The 25366-nt window shown below is 43.7% G+C and overlaps 2 protein-coding genes across 11 annotated transcripts in view; both read left to right on the top strand.

The window, feature by feature from the left end:
- Positions 1-747: 747 nt before the first annotated feature.
- zgc:92275 (cholesterol 7-desaturase nvd) lies at positions 748-12635 on the top strand. Its single transcript, XM_068574578.1, has 7 exons — positions 748-1144; positions 7741-7929; positions 8921-9099; positions 9577-9702; positions 9921-10040; positions 10598-10774; positions 12020-12635. The coding sequence occupies exons 1-7, from the start codon at positions 748-750 to the stop codon at positions 12179-12181; spliced, it is 1350 nt and encodes a 449-aa protein (XP_068430679.1). The 3' UTR covers positions 12182-12635.
- Positions 12636-22822: 10187 nt separating this feature from the next.
- The window catches only part of grin1a (glutamate receptor, ionotropic, N-methyl D-aspartate 1a), a 32639-nt gene continuing 30095 nt past the window's right edge, over positions 22823-25366 (top strand). Inside the window, exon 1 of one of the 10 annotated variants that reach the window (XM_068574335.1) lies at positions 22823-23646. In XM_068574335.1, coding sequence (XP_068430436.1) covers positions 23398-23646 — 249 coding nt within the window. In that variant the 5' untranslated portion in view covers positions 22823-23397. The remainder of the gene's footprint in view (positions 23647-25366) is intronic. The other 9 variants (XM_068574330.1, XM_068574336.1, XM_068574332.1 and 6 more) reach the window with 9 other exon arrangements.

Raw genomic sequence — 25366 nt, 5'->3', positions numbered from 1 at the left:
ACCTCATACAATTAAAACTAGATGATACATAAAGATACAACACAATTGTTTATCCATCAAAAAGCTGTGCTAATAAATTGTACTCTTTTATTTCACTAATTATGCATGAGTGACATTTTTTCATTAAGGCTTAAAGAGGCTCCTGACTGTGTGCACAGAAGGATAAGAAGATGGCATTAACACTGTATGTTTTGTTCATTAGTTGTCAAATAGTGCCATGATGAGTGTGCCAGTTATACCAGTTGATTAAAAAAACGTTTCCTCATCTTTTAAAGACATTTAAATTGAAAATATTGTTTTTTTTACCAGTGATTTTAACTGAATAATCAGTGGAGCTTCAACGTTCATTCTTAGCCTTGGAAATAGTACACAACAGTCTCGCCTTAAGGTATATGTGTAGCTGTCAAAAAAAAAACTTCCTCTGAAAGAATCGATGGTGTTGTGCAATAAGCGAGGAGCGCAGTTGAAGAATCAAAGATAATCTTTGATGCTTTTATTTTGAAAACGTGTGCACTTGAACTGAGCCGATCTCGTGTAATCTCATTAGGTGGATCTAAATCAAGGTGACTAGTCTGTAAGTAGCAGAGACAAAAGAGACAACTTCTGCCCATTTGCTCGTTCTCGTTGTGGCCCCTCTCGTCTCCAACCGGTCCGGTCGACGTATCAATATCATGTCAGATGCTCATGACCAACTAGCCGAAAGGGGAAGGGACCGCGCAGTGCAGAGGCTCACTAGAGAGTAGCAGCATGTCCACCGGGAAAGTGGCTGGTATTATTGGACTGGGAGTAGCTGCGATGCTCATCATGCAAAGCGGGGACCCGCTGGACTCAGCGGGCAGCGGGTCCCCGGTGTGGCGCGAGACGGGGCTGCTTGCGCGCGCCGTGGTCTGCGTCCTCGCCGGAGGTTCCCTCCTCGCCGTGGGCTGGCTGCACAGGCTGCTCTTCAGTCCCCTGGAGGTGTTCAGGGGCCCCGATGATGTGGGCTACATCGCAGAGGACGGTCGCTCCAAAGCCCAGGCGGCCAACGAGGTCCGGCGCAGGAGGAGAACCGGAGAGCTGCCCCCGGTCTATCCAAACGGCTGGTACCGAGTGATGGACTCACGCCGACTGCACACGGGCGAGGTCAAAAGCGTCTCTATTCTCGGTACGTTCATTAGTGGTGGGTGCATTAACGGTATAAATAAAGTAACCAGCTGCCGCGGTATTACTGCGTGTATTAACAGTACGCCACACACATGGACACCACATGAACAATACGTTTTATTTTAATTTGGAAAAAAGGGAAACAAAAGAAACAATATAGGTATATTTGTCAGGTTCCCTGGAAGCCAACGTTATACTAGATTATAGCCGATCAAGTATATCACTGCAACTCTGTTTACATGAGCTGGAGTGTGACGTCAGCTCTTAGAGGTGCAGACAGGTGAGTTGAGTAAATCACCAGGACAAGAGGGAGAGGGAGCACCAGACTGTTTTTATTTTCATTTGGTGGTTCAGTCAGCATGAGGATGGGATATTACAACTTATTGTTGCCTTTCATTTCCCTTCCTACCATTACCACCAGATGACCACAGTAGGCTGATATGGTTGTATTGAATGACAGTCAGAGATCCATAAACCATGACTAGATTAACTGCATCCTATAATTTTAAGATGGTAGTGTAGGCAGCAACCTTTGTGATTGATTTGAACTGGCTGCTGAAGTTTAACACTGAGTTTAATGCAGGTTTTAATAGTCAATAGTCACTCACGAGTGTCCCTGAACCTTTTCTGGGTCCTCCAATATGAACTGCTCCGCATAATCATGTGTGAGCTGAATTTCCAAAAAGGCAACTATCATGAGAGAATGTGAACCCAAATTCAACACATTCAACACACACTAAATAGTGTAACTTTCAAGTGAAGACGTCTAACTCAGTTAATGTGCTGTTTCTTAAAGGATCTTGAATATGAATTATAATCCAGTATGTTGTAGCAGGAGCAATAGTTCATATAAATGATTCCCATCTGATTATTCGTGTAAGATTCATTTTGATGAAGCAAAACATATTTTGCCATTCATTGGCCAATGGCCAATTTTTCGGGTTTCGATGTTGTTGCCAGGAGAGACAAGCTCATATTACAACAATGGGTATACTTTAGAAACACAATGTCCTATTTGAGACCAGGGTGCTTGGAAACACTTCATTTGCCCTGAATGAAAAGCATATTATTCAATAAGATCAGGCCAAGGAACACAGAGCGTATACAACAAAATATTATAACCAAAAATACGTTTTGCATTTGTGTGTTGCGATTTAATAACCAAAAGGTAATACGTAATATTGATTGTGTTGACTAAAAGCACTAAACAGTTGGGAACTGTTATGAATTAGTATTTCCTCATACTCATGCTCATGCACGGCAGTGGAATAATACAATTCCTCTTTTTCTCACATAGAGAGTTTATCCTGTTGAAGTCAAAATGTGTGCGTCTTTAACTGTTAGAATGATGTCATTGAGCAGCTGGGCGCAGAATGTGAGGGTGACAGGGAGCGGGAAACAGCACAACTGGTCGATAAAAAGAGAGAAGCACCGAGTTGGGATTTCTGCTTCGGACGCTACACTCAGCGGAGGGCATCATCCAGCACAGGCACTGGAGGACTCACTGGAAAGAAAAGGAAGTGGACCGTTATCCAGGTGAGAAGAATTGTCTTTGTTGAGATTGAGAAATATGAACAAGACGCCTACGAGAAGTCCCGGAAGAGAACGTGGAAGAAGTGGCACAGGCCATGCACGAAGCACTGGGCCGTGCGGGCACCGTGCCGACACGCAGAAAACCGGAATAACAGCCACTCCGGATTTCAGAAACAAAAAGTCTGCCAAGTCCTCAAAGACTGCAAAATGTGTGGTCGATACCAGCAGGAAGAAGTGGGATAAGTGGGTCTGGATGAAGACTCAAGGACAGAGGAGAGGAGGAGACAGAGTTCGGAGGACTCTGCAGTCAAGGCCACGTGCGACAGATCCGACATAATTAAGAAGATTTTGGACAGCAACACAGTTCAGCTGAAAAAAAGAAAGGAATCGAAGGAGTAGGACAGCTAAAGCCAGTCCCGAACTCGAGACCAGGAACATGGCCGATCGCACATAAGACTTACCACCCGATGTCAGTGGTGGTTGCCATGAGGAGAGGTACCACAGGGCTCTGGGCTGGGCCCTGTAGAAATTAGAATATGCTTTCTCTCCAGAGAGAAGGAGGTATCGGAGTGGAGAGAAATTAGGAATACATATGTATTTTGCCTGATATTATTTTGATGAAGCAAAAATAATTTAGTGTTTTATTTGCTAGTGGCATCCTTTCTTCAACCCTGATATTTGTTGTTTAACCGGATCTTTTGAGTAGCAGCGTTGTTGCCAGGAGAGACAAGCTCATATTACACATTTTTTGGGGCATTTAAAGTATGCTTTAAAAACACAATGGCCTATTGTCTTTGTTGGAGTAGATTGGCAACTTGGGTGCTTAGGAACGCTTTGCTTTTTTGAAACAAAGACTCGTTGTTTTCGGTGAATCAAGCTTCAAACTCCGTGTTTGATTTAAAGTGGTCATGGAGACGGAAGTGCTTATTTAATTGGAAATAATAGCTGTAAAGTTGCAGCTTACGATTATTTTCTGTATCAGTCAACCCGTTAAAACCTGATTAATCTTTTGAGCGCATTAAAGTTTTCATCTGGGCTATAAAATGTCAATTACATTTAGCAAAATCGGGAAAATAGAAATTTACAGACCTAAGGTGATGCCTTCAAATGTCTCGTTCATAGTCTCCTGTATTGATTGATTTAAGAGCACTAGCCGCCCTCTTTGTGTTCATAGTGATCTGACAACCAATCTATCATGCACCAGGTCTCTCTTTGATAATGTAACGCATCATCATGCGCAGCTTTAAAGCTTTTAATATTTCACATTTACATCTCTGTGGCTCTTAGTATGTAGCAGCTCTGTTAAGGAGTTTCAATAGACTTCACAGACAGATTTATTCCCGCATATACTTTTAATTGAGGCACGGGATTTAAAACAGATACGTGTCTCCTCTTTTATTTTATTCTGGTGTTGATATGTGGAGGGGCTGTTTCATCTCTTCAGAGAAGTTCTTTGAGTTTGAGTTCAAAAAGGTTTCAAAGAGCGCGTGGCTCTTTCATGTTTCTGTCCCATCATAACCTTCCATAAATGAATAAACAGTGTATGAAAGGCCGTCTACCTGAACAAGACATCAGTGAAAAGAGACACCTGCTCTTGCAGAGAGAATCCGCCTGCACTAAAGCCAAAGCAAATGTTTGTCCATTCACCAATTAGTTAATAACTATTTAATCTATTAATACTTTTAACATTCATGAAAACTGTCCAACACTTTTTCCCAACTTGTTTTGAACATATTGAATTGAGAACATAGAAATAAAAAGACAAAGAGTCAAGCAACAATCTTCACATTTGAGGATACTCATTGCTTCCTATTGCAGTACATTTTAAGAGTTGTGCTCACCTGTTGCCTCATAGGCTGCTCTACACATCACATTTCAAAGACAGGCAGCAACCACCAGGTCTGAAAAAGTGAAGCGGACGTGTCTCAACCCTTGTGTGGTGTTCATATTTTTTGGTAATCACGCTTTTTTGCCATCCATATTTCTTCACTTTCTAGCTGATGGCGGGGGTGTCCTGGAGCTCTTCTTCAGTTTGGAAATAGCTGTAGAGCATAAACCTCTGCGATCAGATCCTAGAACGTTAAGTAACTGGCAGACTCAGAATTTTCATAAATGTAATCCTCACATTTTGAAACCTCCTCCTCCTCCTCCTCCTCATCATGATCACCAATATCAAAAGCTTATTTCTCTTCCAAAATCAATTGCAAGTCCCTCTGTGCAGAGAATATTTTGGCCATCTTGATCAGTTGTGAATGTTGCACGGTATACCGATACTAACAAAATATTGCGATACCCGTACGTTAAAAACGATACGATCTTGCATATTTTAAGTATCGGTACTTTCTCAAAATAGCGCTTCCTTAAAACTGCTCCGCTCTCTCTCTCTCTCTCTCTCTCTCTCTCTCTCTCTCTCTCTCTCTCTCTCTCTCTCTCTCTCTCTCTCTCTCTCTCTCTCTCTCATGCTGCACGCCAGGAGTGTAATCTGGAGATACTTTGGAGACAGTGCAGACTGTGAGGGAAAGCCCACTGACACCGATAGACCCGTCTGTAAAATGTGCTTTAAAGCAACACAGACAAGGGGAGGTAACATGTCAAACATGGCCAAGCAGCTTTCAAGCAGACAGCCCGAACTTTTTAAAGAGTTTAACGAATGACAGGTAAGCAAATGTAATTATAAACATGAAAAACCCCAAGCTCACCCATATACAGCCACGAGTAGCATTAGCCGAGTTTGACTACAAGCATTTATGATCATGAGGTCAGAATGCACACAAAAGTGTACCAAATGAAACACAATTGATGCAAAATGGTGACATGCTGGTGGAGCCTGAGGGTAGATCTTGTGCCACATAGTTTAAGATTATTAATAAGTGCATTTTTCAATAAACGAGAGAAATTATACCTTAATTATGTGTCAATCTTTAATGTACCCATATGATAGCTTTAGTTTTTTTTCACCTCAAACACACATCTGTAAAATTATTATTAGTAGTAGTATGGAGTATTATTATCTACAATTGCTCATACTTATGGAAATAATTATACAGTCATCCGGACAATAGACCTACATAGCCGTGTATAATCAATGCTATGATAGCACCATGTAGTTTTCATTAATATCTTGCTGTATGCTAATACTAATATTAATGCCATTTGTCAAGTGTTCAAAAAGCTGGGCAGAAACAAGCTGGTCAAAAAGGGAACCATACAGATGTTTTATTTACTACTATCATAGATAAATATACCAGTATCGCATAGTATATATGGTATCGTATCGAATTCTTGTCGGAAGTATGTATAGGTATCGTGTCGCATCGTAAGTATCGGTATCATGATATTAATGGCAGGTATCGTATCGAAGTCATAATTTTGGTATCGTGACAACCCTAGTTGTAATAAGGAATAAAATCACACACACATGCACACCAATGGCGGTCTGTATAGTATAACAGCTGTGATCGCGGCAAGCAGACACCCCCCCGCGTCCTGTTTGTAATCCTGTGTGTTGTATGAATGTGTTGGGGGGATGAACAGTGTAATAATTGACAATGTTTTCTGGTTTATATTACAGTAAATGAGCCACGGCCAATGTGTCTGAGTTTAAAAAAAATAATAATAATCATATCGTTTTTCTTTTGATAATAAATTAAAACGGGGCACGCAGACCCAAACGCCACAATTGAACTCTTTCTTATGGCCAGCAGGGTCTCGTCTGGTTAAATAAATAAGTTTAATTGTACATAAGTCTACCAGAAAAATTAGCATTTGATCATGATCATGACATTTGTGGCTTAAAATTGTCCTAATTTCCAAACCACCTCCCTTTCTTGACCCTTTCGGCACAAGTTCCCCCCAAGACCACCAACATTTCTCTGGTCCACCCTCTGTTAAAGCTATCACTACAATCCCCTTCAGGATCGAATGATTGCGGTGTCTCTCTCCTAACTTTTCCCTGTAGTCATCCATTCACATCACATATTACATTTCGCCGAGTTTGTCTTTTTTCCACACACGATCCATTTCTGCCCGACAACAGTTTGGGAGCAGCAGTGCAGTGCTGTGTCACCCCTCATTACATGAGCCTTATTTTGGATTTCTAGGGACTGCGAGAACTGGCTCAGTGGTTACTGCAGGCCAGTTACCCAGTGCTAATCTGGGCGTAATCTGAACACTGCAGGTCAGACAAAGGTCAAACCAAAAACAGAGAGATACGTTGCAAAGTGGGTTCCCAACCCTACTTTACTGAAGCTGTAGTCTACACCTGTAACCCAATCTGGCCAAGTGTAACCATCTAAAGCAGTGAAGTCTTTTGCTGCTCGTTCTTTTGCAAAAGTCATTTTGGTGGAACGAGGGCGGCAAAAGTGTCAGACGGCAGTGCAACTCTTCACAGGTCGACTGCAGCAGGGTTCACTAATTCTCAACTTACAATTTAAACTAAAACATAATTTCAAAGATGATACAACTGTTTAAAATTCTCCTAACAGAGGTTTTAACGGTTGATGGAACAATGAGGTTATTCAGATCGCCAACAAGAAACACACAGTGACCACCATATTAATGTATGTGGCAGCATTTCATTCAGAGTTTGGATGTTCTCTATTTATTTCAAAATAAATCAGTGACTACATTTTGGAGCGCCAGGTTGTTTGTGACGTGCTTCTTTATCGTTTCGCCACAGCAGTCTTGTTTTGAAAGTTTACCTCAGCACAGCGACATGGTGCACACTATCTCCGTTTGTCAGGCTTCAGGAATAAATGTTCTGGGTGCAGCCTCATCCATACAAATAATTAGAGGCGCCATGTTCTAAGGAATCTTTTCCGCATGGATGGTTGCTGCATGCTTATCTTCACATTTACTATTGCTTTTTTATTTCCTCTGCGTATGGATTTGTCAGTGTTGACACACTGCAGAGAGGCACAAACAAACTGAGACAATGAATTGCACAATTCAGTGAAATGCACCAAGCATTTTTCTTGTAATAATGTACACTAATACCTAATTCTCAAATATATTGAGTTGCCGCTCATTCATATAACATTGTTTTGGTCCCTAATTGCGCAATAGGTGAGCAGGTGGCAGTGTTTCGGGGCCAGGACGGGAAGGCCTACGTGGTGGATGCCTACTGCCCTCACCTGGGGGCCAACCTGGCTGTGGGAGGACGGGTGGTGGGAAGCTGCATAGAGTGCCCGTTTCATGGATGGCAGTTTCGGGGGAACGACGGCAAGTGCGTGAGGATCCCCTATGCTGAAAAAGGTACGAACTGAAGGTGGCGTCCAATGAGTATATAAAAGGCAAATGAGTAATTAGAAATGACTTGCAATACCACCATGTCTTGAATAATGAATAATGCAGTGTTTTACAGACAAAAGCCACATTCATTATCTCAAATAACGCACATCATTTTACTCTTTCACCCTTTTTAGGTCAGATACTATTGTCAGTTGTCTCTAAATGGCGGCCCCTAGGGGACAGAATCCTCCCTACAATAAAACCTAATCGTTCACCTGCTTAGTGCCAAATGCAGACAGTTTGCTTCAAGCCTCTATACAAGGCCTTCACTCAGACCGCACATCTTGCTCTCCATCCTGTTGAATTGCATTACTTTTTTTAGTCTATTGTAAGATTTTAAGGTTAGTATTAATTGCAGTATACATTTTTGCAGAACTTAGAAGAGTTTAATAGCAACTGTTACTGCTACAATTTCAAAGCCTTGCAAGTCGCGATGGGACAAAACAGAACAGATCTTGATATTATGCTGGTTTCAGGGTGAGTCAATAAAACACAAACTCTGTCCTGAGGGTGGTGCTACAGGTTCTCCTGTGACAGATGTCTAATGTCTAACTCCTAACAATTTCTTCTGTGTGGTGGCGCAAGAGATACTAATATTATTTTGTGTCGCATTGAAGATATTGGGCTTAGGGTTGTGCTTGCAGAAAAGGTTAATGGGTCAGTAAAAAGCATCAAGACTCGTACTCTGGAGAACATGCATATTTACAGCAAATGTGGACAAATATAAGAGTAAGTTCATAAAGTGAGTTGTATATATTCTATAAGAAATCAGACACTGATGACACAGCGCTGTGTATTACACCAACAAGGTTGAGAACCACTGGCATTGATGACGGTGAAGCCTAATATCTACTGTATGAAGTGGATTGTCAAAACAAAATGCCACCAATTTCCCAGTGTACACATGGTCCAAAGAGACCGCGTGGTTCAGGTTTTGTTTTCATTTGTCCCTCAGTGCCAGAGTTTGCCAAGGTGCACTGCTGGCCCGGCTGCGAGGTCAACGGCCAGATCCTGGTTTGGTTTCACTGCGACGGAGAAGATCCTCAGTGGACCGTCCCGGAGCAGCAGGAAATAACGAAGGGCGAGTGGGTCTATCGGGGGAGAACGGAACATTTCATCAACGCTCACATAGAGGTAGAGATCTGTGAGCGAATGTGTCTGAACAATGAAGATGTTTTTTCCTTTGTTCAAAGATGAAAAACAGTTCACCCTAATATAAAAAACATATTTTCTTCCCTTACCGGCCGCATAGTGTAGTCATCATTCTCGAGTGTTTTTTGGTGTAAGTTGCCTGAATATACATTATAAAAACTCAACAGCATCGTAGCTTTCTAGGATTATTTTGAGAAACGGGGGTCATGATTGATGGAAAGAGGAACCGAGTGCCATTTAGTCTCATTATGTTCGAAATCAGGCCAGCAGCTCGATGGCTGATATCTCCAAAACTAGGCCACTCGCACCAAAACCCTCCAGATTGATGAATAGATCCACAGGGAGGAGTACACATGACTATTGTTAAAGTGCAAAGAAACATCGCCCCTTCCTGTTGCCGAACATTAGCTCCCTCCAACTCTTTACAACACGCAATTCATGGTCCTCTCTCTCCTGTAGGAGATCCCTGAAAATGCAGCGGACATCGCTCACCTCGCTCACCTGCACACGCCGGGTATCGCCAGTGGAGTGGATCTGCGTTACACCAACAGCAAAACCTGGGAATTTTTGCGCCATGACTGGAAGGTGAGGGAAGAAAACCAAAGCCTAAAGATGCTCCACACGATGGAGGCGGTGTTCTTTTACAACCCACACAGTATTAAGATGTTGGATGGTACAGAATGTACTCATTTGGAACGGCGCACCTCTGTGTCTGAATGCCGCTGTATGCACTTTGACTGTGTGCATGCTTATGTGTGTGTGTGTGTGTGTGTGTGTGTGTGTGTGTGTGTGTCCTATTCAAGGTCCAGTGGGAACCAGAGTCGGAGCCCAACAAGCATTGTTCTCAGATGTTGGTAAAACATGCGCTGACTGTGTTTGGATGCCACTGGCCTCTGCTGGATGTCCGCGTCGTGGCCAGACAGGTACGCCGAAGTTAACATCGACACGACTTCTGGCTGTTTGGAAGGATTCTTCTTCGTGCAACTTTTAAGTGCTCGTGGAAACAGCACAGAGCCCAAAGGACGTGATCTGTGTGGTGGAACAAAAGTGGTTGTGTAGAACATCGACGAGCTGAACGTGTGTTCATGCAGGTAGAGCTGAGGAAAACAACAACCACCGCATGCTTTAGTTGTGCTCGGGACATTAGCAACCAACTGCGCAGTTTGTGGCTTTTCCTCTCGCCGAGTGAATTATATATGATAAATAAGTGTTCCTTGAAACCACTAACTATCTCCCTAGTTCAACCAGTTGCACAGGCCTGCAGGCGGAGAAGGATCCCGACACAAATGCTGCTAAGACTAATTACTGTAATGCGGGCGGTAGGGGGCGGTTAGCAGCATTGCCATGCGATGCAATTGGAAACATGACTGACTGAGAGGTGGGATTTAAGTACCTTTAAAAAACTGAAAATATATTCGACGGCCAAGCTGAATTGATACAGATGAATGCACAGGTTGCCATGACCATGCGTGTGTTTCAGGTGGGTCCGGGAGTGGTCTTCCTGCTGTTCGACCACAGCTTCCTGGGCCGAGGCGTTATCTTGCAGTGCGTGACTCCGGTGGAGCCTCTGCTGCAGTGCGTCTCTCACACCATCTTCTACCAGTCTAATATCCCACCTCTGGTACCCAAATTCTTCCTCAAAGCAGAGTGCATTCAGGTGAGGGATGCTCTCACTTCCCACTGTCACCGGCACAGCAGTCCTTCCTACAAGCGCTGTTATTTCTTTACAGCAGCTTTGACGTTCACAGAGATCATTGTGTGCTTTTGCCTCCCACTCTACTCTGCCTTTGGGTTCATTCTGCCTCCTCACCAGAAGTAACACCACACAGTCACAGAGAAGGTGTAAATAGCCCTCATTAAACTTGATAATTAGCTTTGTGGCAAAGCCAAAAGGAAAAAAAAAAATCAGAGAAAGGAAAACTAAGAAGTTTGTTTATAAGGTTTAGATAGAAGTAGTATATAGTGTATGTATAGTAGGAGTAAGAGACACAATTGGAATAAACGTAGAAAACATGACTATGTGAAGATTTTTTTTAAATCATTTAACAAAAGTAGCCACATTTCTCAGATGTTAATTTCTGTTGAAAAAACAGCAGTTTACAATAATGTATAATACATATAAATAATAAAGTATTAGTAAGTCTTTAACTGGCAAAATGATGACCTAAATTAGGAGCTATTGGTTTTAAGTAAGCAAATAAGAAACAATTATGAATCTAACCAGGCTTTATTCTTTTAAAAGCTCCTAAACAGTTTTTCACATTAATATCTCTGTTAAGGGCTGAGATGCTTTGTGAATAGCTTTACTGGGATTTTGTTTTAATTTGAAGGTGAAATTATTAGAAAACATCATAATTCTAACAGTTTGATTAGAATTGTGTAACATTAGCCACTCTATGAAATATAGTTTTGATGCAAACCTCTATATTTCATTTTCTCATTGTCTGACATTTTCTACAATCGTTCTGAAATGTTAACAAATAATACAAAGATTATTTATTCAACTCATGTTTTAAAAGGACGTGACGAGATGGAGTGTGTGCTGAAATGACAAATCCCAGCGGCGAGTAATGTATTGTTGCATTAATGTAATAATACATTAACGCAACAAGACAGGAGAAAATACCGATTGTTTGTTTTTGTTAACTATTTAAATCTTAGTTCTGTTTCCGTTCCTAATGGACTTAAAGTCGTAACACAAGTTGACCACGTCTCACGTCTGTAATTCATACTCATGTTTTAGCCTGTGTGTGTGTGTGTGTGTGTGTGTGTGCGTGTGTGTGTGTGTGTGTGCGTGCGCGTGTGTGTGTGTGCGTGCGTGTGTGCCCTTTGGTCACAGCTTTCTCGAAATCCTAATTTACAACTCTGTCCAGTGAGCTTGTCTTATTTTCTTTGTGTCTAGTTTGAGCGCGACGTGATGATCTGGAACAATAAGAAGTACATCTCCAAGCCTCTCCTGGTGAAGGAGGACTCAGCCATCCAGAAGCACAGGCGCTGGTTCAGTCAGTTCTACAGCGAGAACAGCCCGCGGCTGCAGCACCAGCGTGACACGCTGGACTTCTGACCTCCCCGAACTGCGGAGAAGATGTCAGGTCAGGGTTTAATCAGAGGTACCCGAGGAGGGAGTCCAGGACTGACTTCTTTTTCTTTCTTTTTTGTTACATATATATATATATAAATGAAAGGAGGGAAGCAGACCTGACTTGTTTGTGAGACGCGGCTCAATACCAAAAACAATAACCTCATGGTAGCCCTCGTCTGGATGATGGATGATGTGACTTCCCAGCTTTATACACGCAAGTGCCAACAGCCGTCATGTTGCATGGTGGGACTGGTAGAACGAACTGAGTGGGTTCAGCTCACATTTTGGTGAACCAGCGCTAAGATACAAAGCGAGCAGCTCTGAGGAACACCACACGCAGAAACATGAACAATCCCCTCCACTGTGATGCACATATAACCAGTAACTTGTGATTCAGTGACTGTTACCAGCTGATTATGTTTTCTGTCTGTCTGTCTGAGCCACCCGACTCTAGTTTCTGTTTGGTGAGAAGTCTCACGATTTGATATCAGTTTCTGACTCACTTTGGCTTTTATCTGCATTTAGAAATTATTCATATGCCTTTTCCACACTCTAAGTTTAAGTCTTTAGTGTTTAGTGTGTGGTCACACTGGCGGTGGGTGTAATGGCAGGTGTGTTTGTTTTCTGATCGGTATCTCAGAGTAGTCAACAGCGGGCCGATAGAGATTTTTCTAGTGCAACCAGTGTGCGTTGACAATTTAAAGTACTGTTTCATAAAAACCCATAAAACTTTTACTCCAAGAAAACTTCAATTAGACTTTGGAGTAAGTTATTTATTTTTTTATTGGTGACGTCCTGTTTCTGAGCGGGTTAGTACTGTGTCGTCAGGCTGAGGATTTGGGGGTGGCGATAAGCTCTATAAACATAATTCTGCATTCATATGTAGTATGTGGGCAATGGAACGATATTTTGACATCAGAAACATTCTGTTTTGCGTTTGTGCGCCGAGGAATATAGACCAATCGTGTTGGAGCAGACGTTGGTTGAATGCAAGTAAATAGACCGAGTGAAGAGCAAAAGAGGTAAAAACGCATTGGCCGAAGTCCAGCTTTTATGCTAAGGAGCTAGCTTAGCTAAGCTGACCTAGCCTAGCTAAGTTAGCCGACCTAGCCTAGCCTAGCTAAGCTAGGCTAGCTCTGCAGTTAAACAAAAACAGATATTGTTTATTATTTTGCCTCTTTGGGGCAGGGGACACAAGTCAGGACCAAAACGCTGACATTATTAATAGCGTTATTATTAGCACCATGTTAATGAGGCACTTACACGTTCTGCAGTACAGAGGAACGTTTCATTCATTTGGAGTTTCTGACCACCTGATAAATTGAAGTTCAATATTCACCCTCTATCCCTATAGCTCCCTTTCGCTCTCCGCCAACTTCTCTTGAGCTGCTCCACTATATGGAGATCTCAAACTGTGCAATGTTTGCAACGTTTTTTTGTTTTCAGCTTCCTGCTGAGAGTGAACCAAACAGTAAAGCTGCAGGCTGGCTTTATCCTTTCAAGCTACCTCCGTCACATCGAAGCACGACAGTCATCCATTGACATTATACAAATATTGATTACCGCTGCTTGAATACGGAGGATATCCGTCCTCTAATCTCTCACAAAGGGGATAAGAAGCATATTTTATGCATTGTTCAACTTCCTTTAACGCGTATGATTGTGTCATGTCAGTTTGATAGCGTGGCCCAGATGATGAATGATGAAATGGTCCTTGACATGAGGAGGATATCCAAAACAGGAAATGTATTGACCCAAATTGAATAGCCTTGAAACAAAAGAAGAAGAAAAAGATACCCTTTCGTGTTGATCACATGAGACAAATAAATACATATGTGAAAACAAGTACTCAAGTGTTCTTAATACACCTTGTTGTGTAATATAATTGTCAAATGTGTGGTCCTGCTACTGCTATAACAGATCAGGATGGATCAATATGCAGTGTAAACACATCTTTGTTTACTCACAGTTCCCATTGTCTACTCATTGCTGACTTAAGCACTGATGACTAATGCTGTGAGGCTTTCCTAACCGGCACTGTGCAATAATCTTGAGATGGCGATGAAGGCGCTGATTGTGTCGGAGGACGTGGCATTACAATTTTAATTCGCGCACAATTTCCAGACGGTCACAGAGGAGAGACGACACATTTCAAAGCAAACAGCCAACCGCGTTAAAAAGCACAGAGAAAACCAGATGAACTCCCCTCCTCTGCTCCCTCTCCATATTCAAATGTGTTTTTTTTTGTCTCTGTCTAATCTACAGATGTACTGTTTATTTAAATATGCAGAATAAATCTGTCTGCCTCGCACTAATGTGTTCGCTCATGCATATCTCAACTTGTGAAAGCTTTCCGTGGCCCTGAATGCGTTGAATGAATGTGTGTTAAATTGAGCAGAATCATGAAACATTCACTGTACTACTTGGCCAGTGGCACTACTCTGAGGCCCATATTGTTGCTTAGCACTCCTTATCTGTGAATATGCTTATCTTATCTGGGGTTTATGGTGGGAGAGCACTGTGCTGCCTTTGTTGTACTGAAGCATTACATCAACATTCGGCTCACACAGCTTTTGTCCGGGAAGAAAGTAGGTTATCTGTAATGAGGAAACATGTTGAGCTTGTGCTAGGGTGGCATTAAACGCATGGAACGAACAGAAAACACAATTTATTCTTGTTATGAAGTATGGCAGAGGCATTAGTCATTGCAGCTGAGCCGGAGGCCGGTGTTGTACTGGAAGAAAAGCACCCGGAGGCTACAGAGGACACCTGTGTGAGAGTTTCCCACGGCACGAGGGGCGAGCGGGAAGATGACAACTTCTTTGTCACACAGCCTCTGCTTCGGCCCAAGCATCAGGACGCTGTTTGTGCTGAGAGTCCCGAAGCGGGCATGCGAACGGCGGCAGATGGGGCCGACCGACGGACATCTGTTCCGCGAGAGCTGGAGTTGGCTGTGAGGGACGAGCCGGGCCGCGGTGGAAGTGTCGGGAGTTTGTGCAGCGACAGCAGCCGGCGCGAGTGCCCCATCTGCAGCGAGCTGTTCGACTCGCACGGAGACCGCCGCGTCACCTTGCTCCACTGCGACCACGCACTGTGCCACACCTGCGCGACCGGCATCGTGAGGCGGGCCAAGGACCAGAGCCGACTGCAGTGCCCCTTCTGCCGACAGACCACCCCGTTCCCGCAGTGGGAGATCCGGCGACTGCAGGAGGAGTCGTACGGCGGCGGCGGCGTGTTCTATGAGCCCGCACCGGCCCTCGTCGTCGGTCCTGGCCCTGAACCTCAGGCCGTCCCAGAACCCCTTGCTCTGTGCTGCTTTGCTGCGGACACGCAGAGAAGCGAGTGCTGCGTCGACCCGTTCCGCCTCGTGGAGGGCCTGGGGCTGACGGGCCCGCGCTCCCTCTGCGTCTCCGTCACCGCCACGCTGTTGCTCTTCCTGCTGCTGCTCGGCGTCTTCCTGTACATGGCCGTTCCTCTCATAATGCTGTCCCTACTTTTCACACACAGCTAAGCTCAGAGATCAACGTTACCTGTTCTTTTTTTCTTTTTCAAATGCCCATGCCTGACATTTGGGGAAATGCAAGCAGCTGCACGGTTGTCATATTGAACTGTGTGGCTGTGTTTTCTTTCTTAAACAGCTACTCTGCTATCATACGCCATTTTTACTTTTATTGTTTTATTAATCTTATTTATTATCTGTCATTTCACATGCCCTGATTATTCCAGACTCACCTTTGGACTGTGTAGCAGTCTTTGCGGTAGATATTATTGTTGGAAAAAGTCCAATTTGGAGTTGGCAGCAAGCTAACTTGACTCCTAAAAAGGGTAACTAGAATGTGAATCGTTAGTTTTTTATATTGTAAAATGTATTGGGGGAATTAAAAAAGAAGGAATTTGGCACCAGGAAGTTCGTTGTGCATCATTTTTTAAAACATGTCACATGTTCAAACTTGTCAACTTCTGACTTTTGTGTTCTTTGAAGAGTGCCTCTGCTTTGTTCTGTCGGGTTCGGAGCCACAGATAAATGGAGGTTTGACTTTGGATCAAAACTCTTCAAATCTTTCTGGGTCTCGTATTGACCTACTTCTCATCAGAACAGCTTGGTTGCTCTCTGCTGTGACTGCTCCATATTCTTAGCTACAAAAAAAGCTAGCTTGATCTCCTGTCACAGTGCGCATGAGGGAGACTTTGCCCGACAATTTAGTCCTTTATATCCATTTTATTGTATCTGAGAGAGAAAGAAAAAGGGCAACGATGAAAGCTGGAATCAAAGCACCAATTTGTTTCTTCCATCCTTTTTTTTTTTTTTTTTGTCGCTGATGCATTTTTATGTTTGTCACTATGTATCTGTGATGTTAAATTGACACATTACCATTAAATCTCATATATAGACTTGATTACTTTTGAACTGAGTTGTGTGTCTGCCTTTTCTTTTGAAGGGACACCATTGGATACGGCCCTTTGACGAGCATTGAGAATGTCGGAGTATAAAAGATCCAAACGCTTAGCTCATGAGACCGCCCTCGCGGAAAATATTACCGAGGCTTTACGCGCATAACCACGACGTTGGAACCTATTTTGTGCATCGTCAAAGGATAAAACGCCTAAAATAGTCATTTAAAAAGCTTATATTTAGATTTAAAGCCACAATCATCAATATGTTTAATACAAACAATGGAATAAAGGAATTCATGTGGAAGGAAGGAGTCATTCATAGTGACAAACGCAAAGAAATTGGCCACTGACCGAGGAGGCTTTTTTTTTTGTCTATTATAGATGTTTGTTTTTCTCTGCAGCTCTCCTCTTATCAGAGAGCGGTTTGAAACCTCTGATGAAGCCAGAGCCACAGCCAGATACCTTTCTGGATTTACATGGATAAGGTGGACAGCAACACGACTCAGGGAGACACATAAATGCTGCAAATGCTCTGTTCGCTAAATGTGTGAACATTGACATGTTTGACAAATTGTCACATTTAAAGTTTTAATTTCAAAGTTGTTCTCGGGCTGCCTTGCTGCCCCCAAGTGGACAAAAGAATACAATAAAAACATTAATTTGTGCAGCTTTAACAAATGAAGTTAAAACCAACGCAGAAAAGTCGTTTGGGTTTCAGAAATATCTATAATAAACATCAGCGTTATCCATCTTAAGGACGGAAATGTAACTTTTGTTGACATTTTGTGGAATTTGTTTTGTTTTGTGTTTGCATTATTAGGTCTGCTTGATTCAATATCAGCACAAACATTTTTCCAAGGCTTTAGGTTTGACTGTAAAGTCTAATGCCAATTATGAAGCCAAGACACGATTCTCCAAAATACATCGCCCGTATTACTTATGAAGTACTACTCCTATAAATAATACACATGCTGTATATTTTGCCTTGGGCACCCTGATGTACAAACTCAATACCACCTTATTGTGGGCCACAGAATACACACACTCCAAGTATGTTTTATATAAACTACTGTATCCCTTTGGAGAGGATCAGGACCATCGTTGTGTCTTCATAATAACATGTGCGCCTGTTTTCCTGAGGTCTAATCCTGTCCCGACTCGGTCAACTGTCTCAATTGCTCAAGCAAGAGACTTGGAGCCGACAGGCCTCCCTAATGTGAAGCTGGAAATTGATCCACATTGATCAGGCCTGCAGCCCCGTCCTCTCCTCCCTTCTCCTCCCTCTCCCCCACTAGGATGTACTCGCTTGGATCTAAAATCCAGAAAAAGATTCTTTGTATTCTCTGCGGCACGAACTCTCCAGCTCGACATCGGGGCGAGCAGGCAAGCGAGCGCCGAGTGGGCTTACACATCCATAATGTATGCGAGGGCTTCTCGCTACATGAGAAACGCATCAGATAGGCAGGCGTCCATCCGCAGATGACTCATTGAGGCAATCCATGTTCCCAAGACTCTGTTTGTGTCGACGCACTGGCAGAGAATGCCCTGATTCGCCTCTGGCACGGATCAGATCACGTGGGTGTTCAACCACCGTCAGCTCTAAAGGGACAAGCATATATTCAGGAGGCTTTGGAGGCCAACATACATTCATACATGTCAGAGCAAATGTGTTGTGTGCTCTCATCTGAAGCAAAGAGCAACGCGAGGAGCGGAACAGACGCAGTTGTTGTCACTGCGCCAAAGCTAGCCGGAGTTCAAGTGTGACATCCTCTGTCTGCGCCTCTCCAGTCCCACTCAGTCTTTCACACATGGACAAGTCTTCAATGAAAGGCTCTTCCTACCACTTGAAATATAAACATGAACAAGTTGAAATGACAGTAAGTCTGTTTTATCTTTCTTCAGAATGTTACACCAAGTCCCATTAAGATGCAGGTTGGATTACTTTTATGAAAATGTCGATATTTAAAGAAAAAAAGGAAAGGATTTCAATTTTGAAAATGAGAACAAAAAGGTTTGGGAGTCAGAGTATTCACTTAAATGTCATCACATAAACTCAATTTGAAAGTTTAAATGGTTGAGTTGTGTCATTCGCTTATTGGGGGTAGATTTCATGGTCAATGGTGATATATTTTCTTCAAAATATATTAAACCAATTAAGGGAACACATTCTGAAATTGCATTTCCATTTTTCAATTTCATTGGGTCAAAGTCTGTTCGTTATTTATTTTAAATCTCTGACTAATGTTTTTTTTAATTTTATAATTTTCACGTTTAAATCATGTAAATATCTCAGGTTATTAATGTCCACAAAAGTTACAAACAGAACATTCTCGTCAAACAGAAAATGGGTCATCCGAATACCATGTAACCGGCAACACAATGAGTTTATGGTTTCAAGTCTTCTTTACGGTTTATAACAACAATAATTTACATGCTGTAGCATGATGTTGATTTAGTAAATCATGGTCCCAGATAGAGTCAAAGACTATAAAGCAAAACATGCTTTAAGGGCATAGCTCATGTGATTGACAGGTCTCTACCATCCTGCATCACTCCTCCTCAGTCCAAATATGGTCACTTCTGGTTACTGGTTGCAAAAAAACAAGATGGCGACGGTGTAAATGCCAGGCCACAAACCAAAGGGTGGCTAAGTCCACTATATATACAGCCTATGTAGCATGCAGAAAAAGTTTATTTTTAATACATTGATAAGGAGTGTATATTTACCATCCACTATGTTGGGCCATTTACATTTATTTGTATTAAAAAAAAGTTATGAAGCACATTACTATTGTACTTTTCTGTTGATGTAAAATGAACTGTGATGCTATAATGGGCAATAAACATTCACCGGCCTATTTATTGCAACAGAGTTATTTTTTACTGAGAATTCTGGAGTGCAGAGTGTTTAACCTTTTACTTGCAGTCGGCCCTTTTTTACCATGCCGGGAATTACAAGTAAGGAGATAAATGAAACACCTGTGCAGGGGGAGGGGCAACTCCCCGAAGCAGTATGGTGGAGAGCTGATGTTTTGAAGTTGAATTCAGCTGGACATCTTTACTCTAAAAACTAGAAAAACAATGTGACGCACACTGTGTAAGTAAACAACAAACAGTATGACACAAGCTCATCCAAAACTCCCTTGGACAACAAGGCTCTGCTGGAGATCCCAGGAGCAGGTGGGATGAAAAGAATCTTGTTCAGCTGCATGTCGGACCTGTTGGGTTACAACTGTGTCGAGCCATTAGGATAAATCTCTTTTATTGCAACTCCCCAAGCTTCTCATTCTGAATTTAATTTCCCTTCTATTAATGGGCAGCACTTTTGGACACACACACACACACACACACACACACACACACACACACACACACACACACACACACACACACACACACACACACACACACACACAGACGACCATGTTCTTGCCTTCCCGAGGACTGAGTGGATGGTGCACGAGTCTGTATTACAATGCGTGGGCAGCAGCTCAAAGGGTGTACGCAAGAGTGTGTCCGTGTGTGGATGACTGGAGTGTACAGCCTGCGATCATCTTTGTGCAGCGCAGACTGACTGAGCTGGAGACTTTTTATAGGTCCCTTGTGTTGTGTTGCTCCTCCTGAAAACTCCTTACATAACGACTGCAGAGCAGATTGGTGGCCTTATTGATGTGTGAGACGGAGGAGTGGGCAGGAGGAGAGGCCGAGGAGGGCTTCATAACCTCACTTAATGAGAGGCCAGCATGCCGTCAGGGCCATCCAATAAGCGCTGAGATAACAAACTGGCTGTGGCAGGCGTGCAGAGGGTGGGAGGAGAACCATTAGGTGCTCTGTTCAACACAAGTCATTTAACATTTATTTTCAGCGGTTTTGACGGCGGTAGGGCCGCGTCTCCACCCGTCTGACATTTTGGAGGCAGCGTGTTTTGTGGCTCCAGGATGTGTCAACTTCTGCTTGTTGACTTCAATGAGGAGAAAAGGCCTTTTGAAAGTGGCTGCATCTCCAGAGGGACACTGTGTCTTCCATCAGACCAGCCAGCCACAGTTGCTCCAAAATGTTCACACATTTTTCATGTTGCTCTCGCACTCTTATATAATTTATACTCATGATTGTTCTCCCACCCGATGCTTTTCAAACTAAAATATCCTTATGTTCCCTTTTGAGGGGATTTCTTCCTCGGTAGTTTATTTTTAATTGTTTTTCTTTTTTTTACTATTGCAATTTTCTGTTATAACTGTTATTTCAATGCTCTTTTAAAATGTTTCGTCACTTAAAAAAAACATTTTCATGTTTTAGTTCAACTGATGGATGGTCTCTGAAAAGTTTTCCACTTATTTGGCAAGACAACCCTCTAAATATGAGGCTTAATCATTGTATTACTTTATTTTTGGATGATGGATCTGAGAATCAAGTCAGGTGAATACAACTAAATGGAAAATGGAATTAACATGTTCACATATTCTGAGATGTGTTCACAATGCTGCTTTGTGTTGATAATAATAATACAAAAAATGTAACACAAATATGGTCAAATGGACCTGTACGTATGGCGCGTTTCTCGTCTTCCAACCACTCAAATGGTTTAACATATGACATCATACTCATTACACTGATGGGAGGAGCCACCTGGCCATCACGACTAACTAATTCACACACCGTAGGCACAGCTACGGGAGCATTTGTGGGTTAAGTGTCTCGCTCAAGGACAAACAGACATGGGCTAAACGGTGCCGGGGATCGAACCCCCGACAGAAGGACGACCCCCCCACCGAGCCACCGAAACAAACATACAATACAGAGCCCCACTGTTCCTCCTTCACCCTCTAAGCTACTGGTTTGTTGGTTTTGCTGCATGGTGTCCACACTTTCAAAACGCATCTCAGACTGAGCTGGTTTCTTGCAGGAAGGAACAGGAAGTAAAACGTATTTCTTTTAACAGTGCACATATGCTATAGTCCTCGTCTTTAAGAAGGAAAAATATCCTCAACAAATCATGTTTGAGACAAGCTCATTAAAGCACACAGCCAGCAGCTGATGACTGTTGATTTCCTCCGCCTGGTGATTAATTCATCAGCTCTGACAGCAGTGTTGTGCGATTTATAATTCAGAACACTGTTCGATGCTTTTACACTGGCCTCATTTCCCAGACACCCTTTTCAATCGCAGCTGCTGTTATCAGAAAACACACAGCACAATCCCCCCTAGGGCAAAAAAAAAAATCAAATATTTGACTATTAATAATCAAGATGAAATGATAAACGGCCTTTTGAGGGGGGGTTCACACAGCGACTCCTCTCCTGACTATCTGTTTTCACTGTTTCAGGTTGGCGTGCGAGCTCGTTTTGTTCGAGTCATTGGCTTCGACGGTTCCTGCTGTGATGAATACACTCAGTGTCTGCCTGTCAGGGAATATTTCCTCCGTGTGAAGATCCCTTTCGTGCATGTGTGCCGAAGGAAATACAAAAAAAAAATAATCTAGTTTCCTAGGTAACCACGGAGGTTGACTCTGCTGCCTCCCAACATTTACCGAAACGCTCCAAAGCGCCGGGTCATCAGACGACGCGCAACACTCAAAGTAACGCGGGCCGCGTCTGCACACACACACACACACACACACACACACACACACACACACACACACACACACACACACACACACACACACACACACACACATACACACACACACACAAGACGGACAGATGGGTGTTGAAGTGTGAATGCTGGATAGATGGACGCCACTGATGCTGCGTGATTAGTGAGCTGTCCCCGGAAGTCAAAGATATACGCACAACCAGACTATGCGTCTCTTTCTCAGCTCGGAGTGAAATGAGTCCCACCAAAGCCGGAGTGAGTCCATGGCTCATCTCTGACCTGAAACCCGCTAGATTGAAACCCCCCCCCCCCCCTCTCTCTCTCCTCTCCCTCCCTCCATCTGCTATCGTGGTTATTTTAGGAGAACATCTCCCAGCCGTCTGGTTGTCATTACAAATCACCCGCATTAACAAAACCCACACATATTAATCTGATTTAATTTAGCGGGCGACCCGCGCCCTGCAGGTATGCAAACATACACGTGGGTTGACGGATGAGGCCTGTCAGGTCCTGTTATGACTAGCATGGGGGTCGAGTGGATACTGAACAAGTAGGTATACATTTATTTTTCATACGATCTTCTTCCACTCGGCAGCAGCAGCGCCGACGCGCAAAACCCGGAGTGGGGGAGCTGATACGGCGGGAGCGCGCATCCACCACCACCGCGGCGCGCATGCACAGCTGTCAGGACCAAGGACAGCAGCCGCTCTGCCCGGATTGACCAGCCAGCGACGCATCGGGAGCGTTCAGTCCGCAGAAAGCGCGCGGAGCAGCGACTGGAGGCAGCGCCACACGAGCCCTTCGTGCGGAGGAAGCCGCATGCAAGCCGAGACAATGGCTCAACTCCTTCTTCCAAACCGTCGGGAGGTTTGAGCAAATTCTGCAGAGGAGAAAGGGAAAGGGAAAAAAAGGGGGGGACAATGCGGTTTCAACGTCCCTGTTTGACAGCCTGCCCCTAATATGAGCATGCACATTCCTCCGCATTGCACATAGATCCACCTTTTTCTCTCGGCCTCCCTCCCTCTCTTCCCTCCCTTCCCCTTCCCTCCTCCCTCTCCTTCCCAACCGCCCACCTGGATCGTGTCTGCAGTGTGTAGCGCATTCGACTGGCCCGAGCCGCGCTGCTGCCGCCCAGAAGCAGGTCGAGCCGACCCGCCACCGGGGGTGAAAGGGACCGGGCAGCACCGGGCCGTTTGGTGGCCGGCACGATGCGTCTGTTTCTGCTGGCGGTGCTCCTCTGGTGCTCGTGCGCGCGGGCCGGCTGCGAGCCGAAAATCGTGAACATCGGGGCCGTGCTGAGCCAGAAGAGATACGAGCAGGTCTTCAAAGATGCGGTGACCCAGGCCAACCAGGTCTACGGCAGGGACAAATTCAAGCTGACCGCCATCTCCGTAACGCACAAACCCAACGCCATCCAGATGGCTCTCTCCGTCTGCGAGGACCTCATCTCCAGTCAGGTAGTTCTTCTGCCTCCTCTGCATGCGGGCGCGCTACAAATCAAACACACCGTCGTAATAACCTCCAAGCTAGAACTCTTATGGTTCATGCACACTCCCACATAACTGTAACACGGGTTTGCTGTGAGTGTTTCGGAAGGAGAAAACCGCTGTGCATTAATAGAAAGTTGGTTGTTTTACAAAACATGAGCTATATGTCAAAAGTGTTTTCTCTCACTCAAGGGCCACTCAAGAGGGCAAAAGACGGATGGGTGGTTATGTCGAGCCTTGAGCTCTGAATTCAGACTAGACAGCTGTCTATTTCTTCAAAGCCTCACACTACTCAGCATGCACATATAAGGAATCAGCCCATATTTTACTTACATGCCTGCCATTTGTCCAATTTGGCCATATACACTGCATTTGCACACAGTCCACTTAGTGTCGTTCTATTACAACGAACTCCCCACGGACCCATCTGTTTTTACAGACGTCCATAAATAGGCTATGGTTAGGGGCACATCTCGGATGAGAGGGCAACATGTATACGTTCCCGGGACACACAGCTGCACAGCCACTGAACTGCAAAGGATGCAGGGAGGAGTGAAAATGTGCAATATGTCGTATGCAATTACACAACTTGCATGATACCGTTTTGGCCGGACAGCTTCTGTCTGTTGTCTTCGGGGGTGGATCACTCGCTCAGCTGCGATCTGTATGCAAACCCATGTCTCCTAAAAATGATGTTCCCCCAGAACTAAAACCTAATCTCAATTACGTCTGACTGGAAACATATCATCAACCTATTATAAAACAGTTTGATTGTTTTTACGTGTGTGTTTGAGGTATTACAAACACGTTCATAATCAACATATATGTTTGTGTTTTTAGTTCTGGGGGAACATATTTTTTAGAAGACATGATGTGTTGGTTACATGAGCAGCATTTTTTTTTTTGAATTTACATTTTTATTTTAGAATTTTTCAAAGAGATTAAAAAGTGATGCAAATATTCACACCTCTCAGGCTGCAGATCTAACTAAGAAAACACATTTCATAAGTGATGCACGATGCGAGTCTTTTTGAGAGTTGTTGAACCATCCTCTCATGTTTGCCTCAACAAGGCTTATTACATGTATAAATACATGCAAAAGAAAAAAAAGAGGCAACGTTATGTCACACACGCATGTTGAGGCGTGAAGTCCCGCTCTCGCTCTCGTTTCTCCCACACACAAAATGATGCTTCATGCAAACCAAAAACACCCCCGCAGCTTCAGTACCGCTCTCATGTCCTCGGTCCTCTGCTGATAGTGTAAAGCTTCTAATTGATGCAGAATCTCGCCGTCGCACCCAGTCCGCCGTCACATGCTCATCCAGAGCACGAGCAGCTTCCACCAACAATGGTCCTGCTCTTAAAAAAAAACACCCTCATCCCTCTGCTAGAAAAGAGAATGCATCACACCTTATTTCAACAGAAGGTCCGTGGAAGGTTTAACGGGATGGGATTGGCTCTTAGTTACTGAGAGGGGAAGTCAGTGGCAGATGGAGGAGGAGATGCCTGGGAGCAGTGCTTGGATGATAGACCTCATTTTTGACCCAGCCATACGGACTGCTCGTATCCAGCAATCCATGCCTGCGCAGCCATGCCAGCTTTATATCCATCTTCCTTCACATCTCCCGGGGCATTTCTCAAGACTCAGCTCGCAATTTTCTTTTCTTTTTTTTTTTTTTACGAAAGTTAA

This window comes from Clinocottus analis, unplaced genomic scaffold (genome assembly GCF_023055335.1).
Source record: "Clinocottus analis isolate CAN_PGR_092001 unplaced genomic scaffold, fCliAna1.0.p SCAF_13, whole genome shotgun sequence".
NCBI lineage: Eukaryota > Metazoa > Chordata > Actinopteri > Perciformes > Cottidae > Clinocottus > Clinocottus analis.
This window is presented reverse-complemented; position numbering and strand designations above follow the sequence as displayed.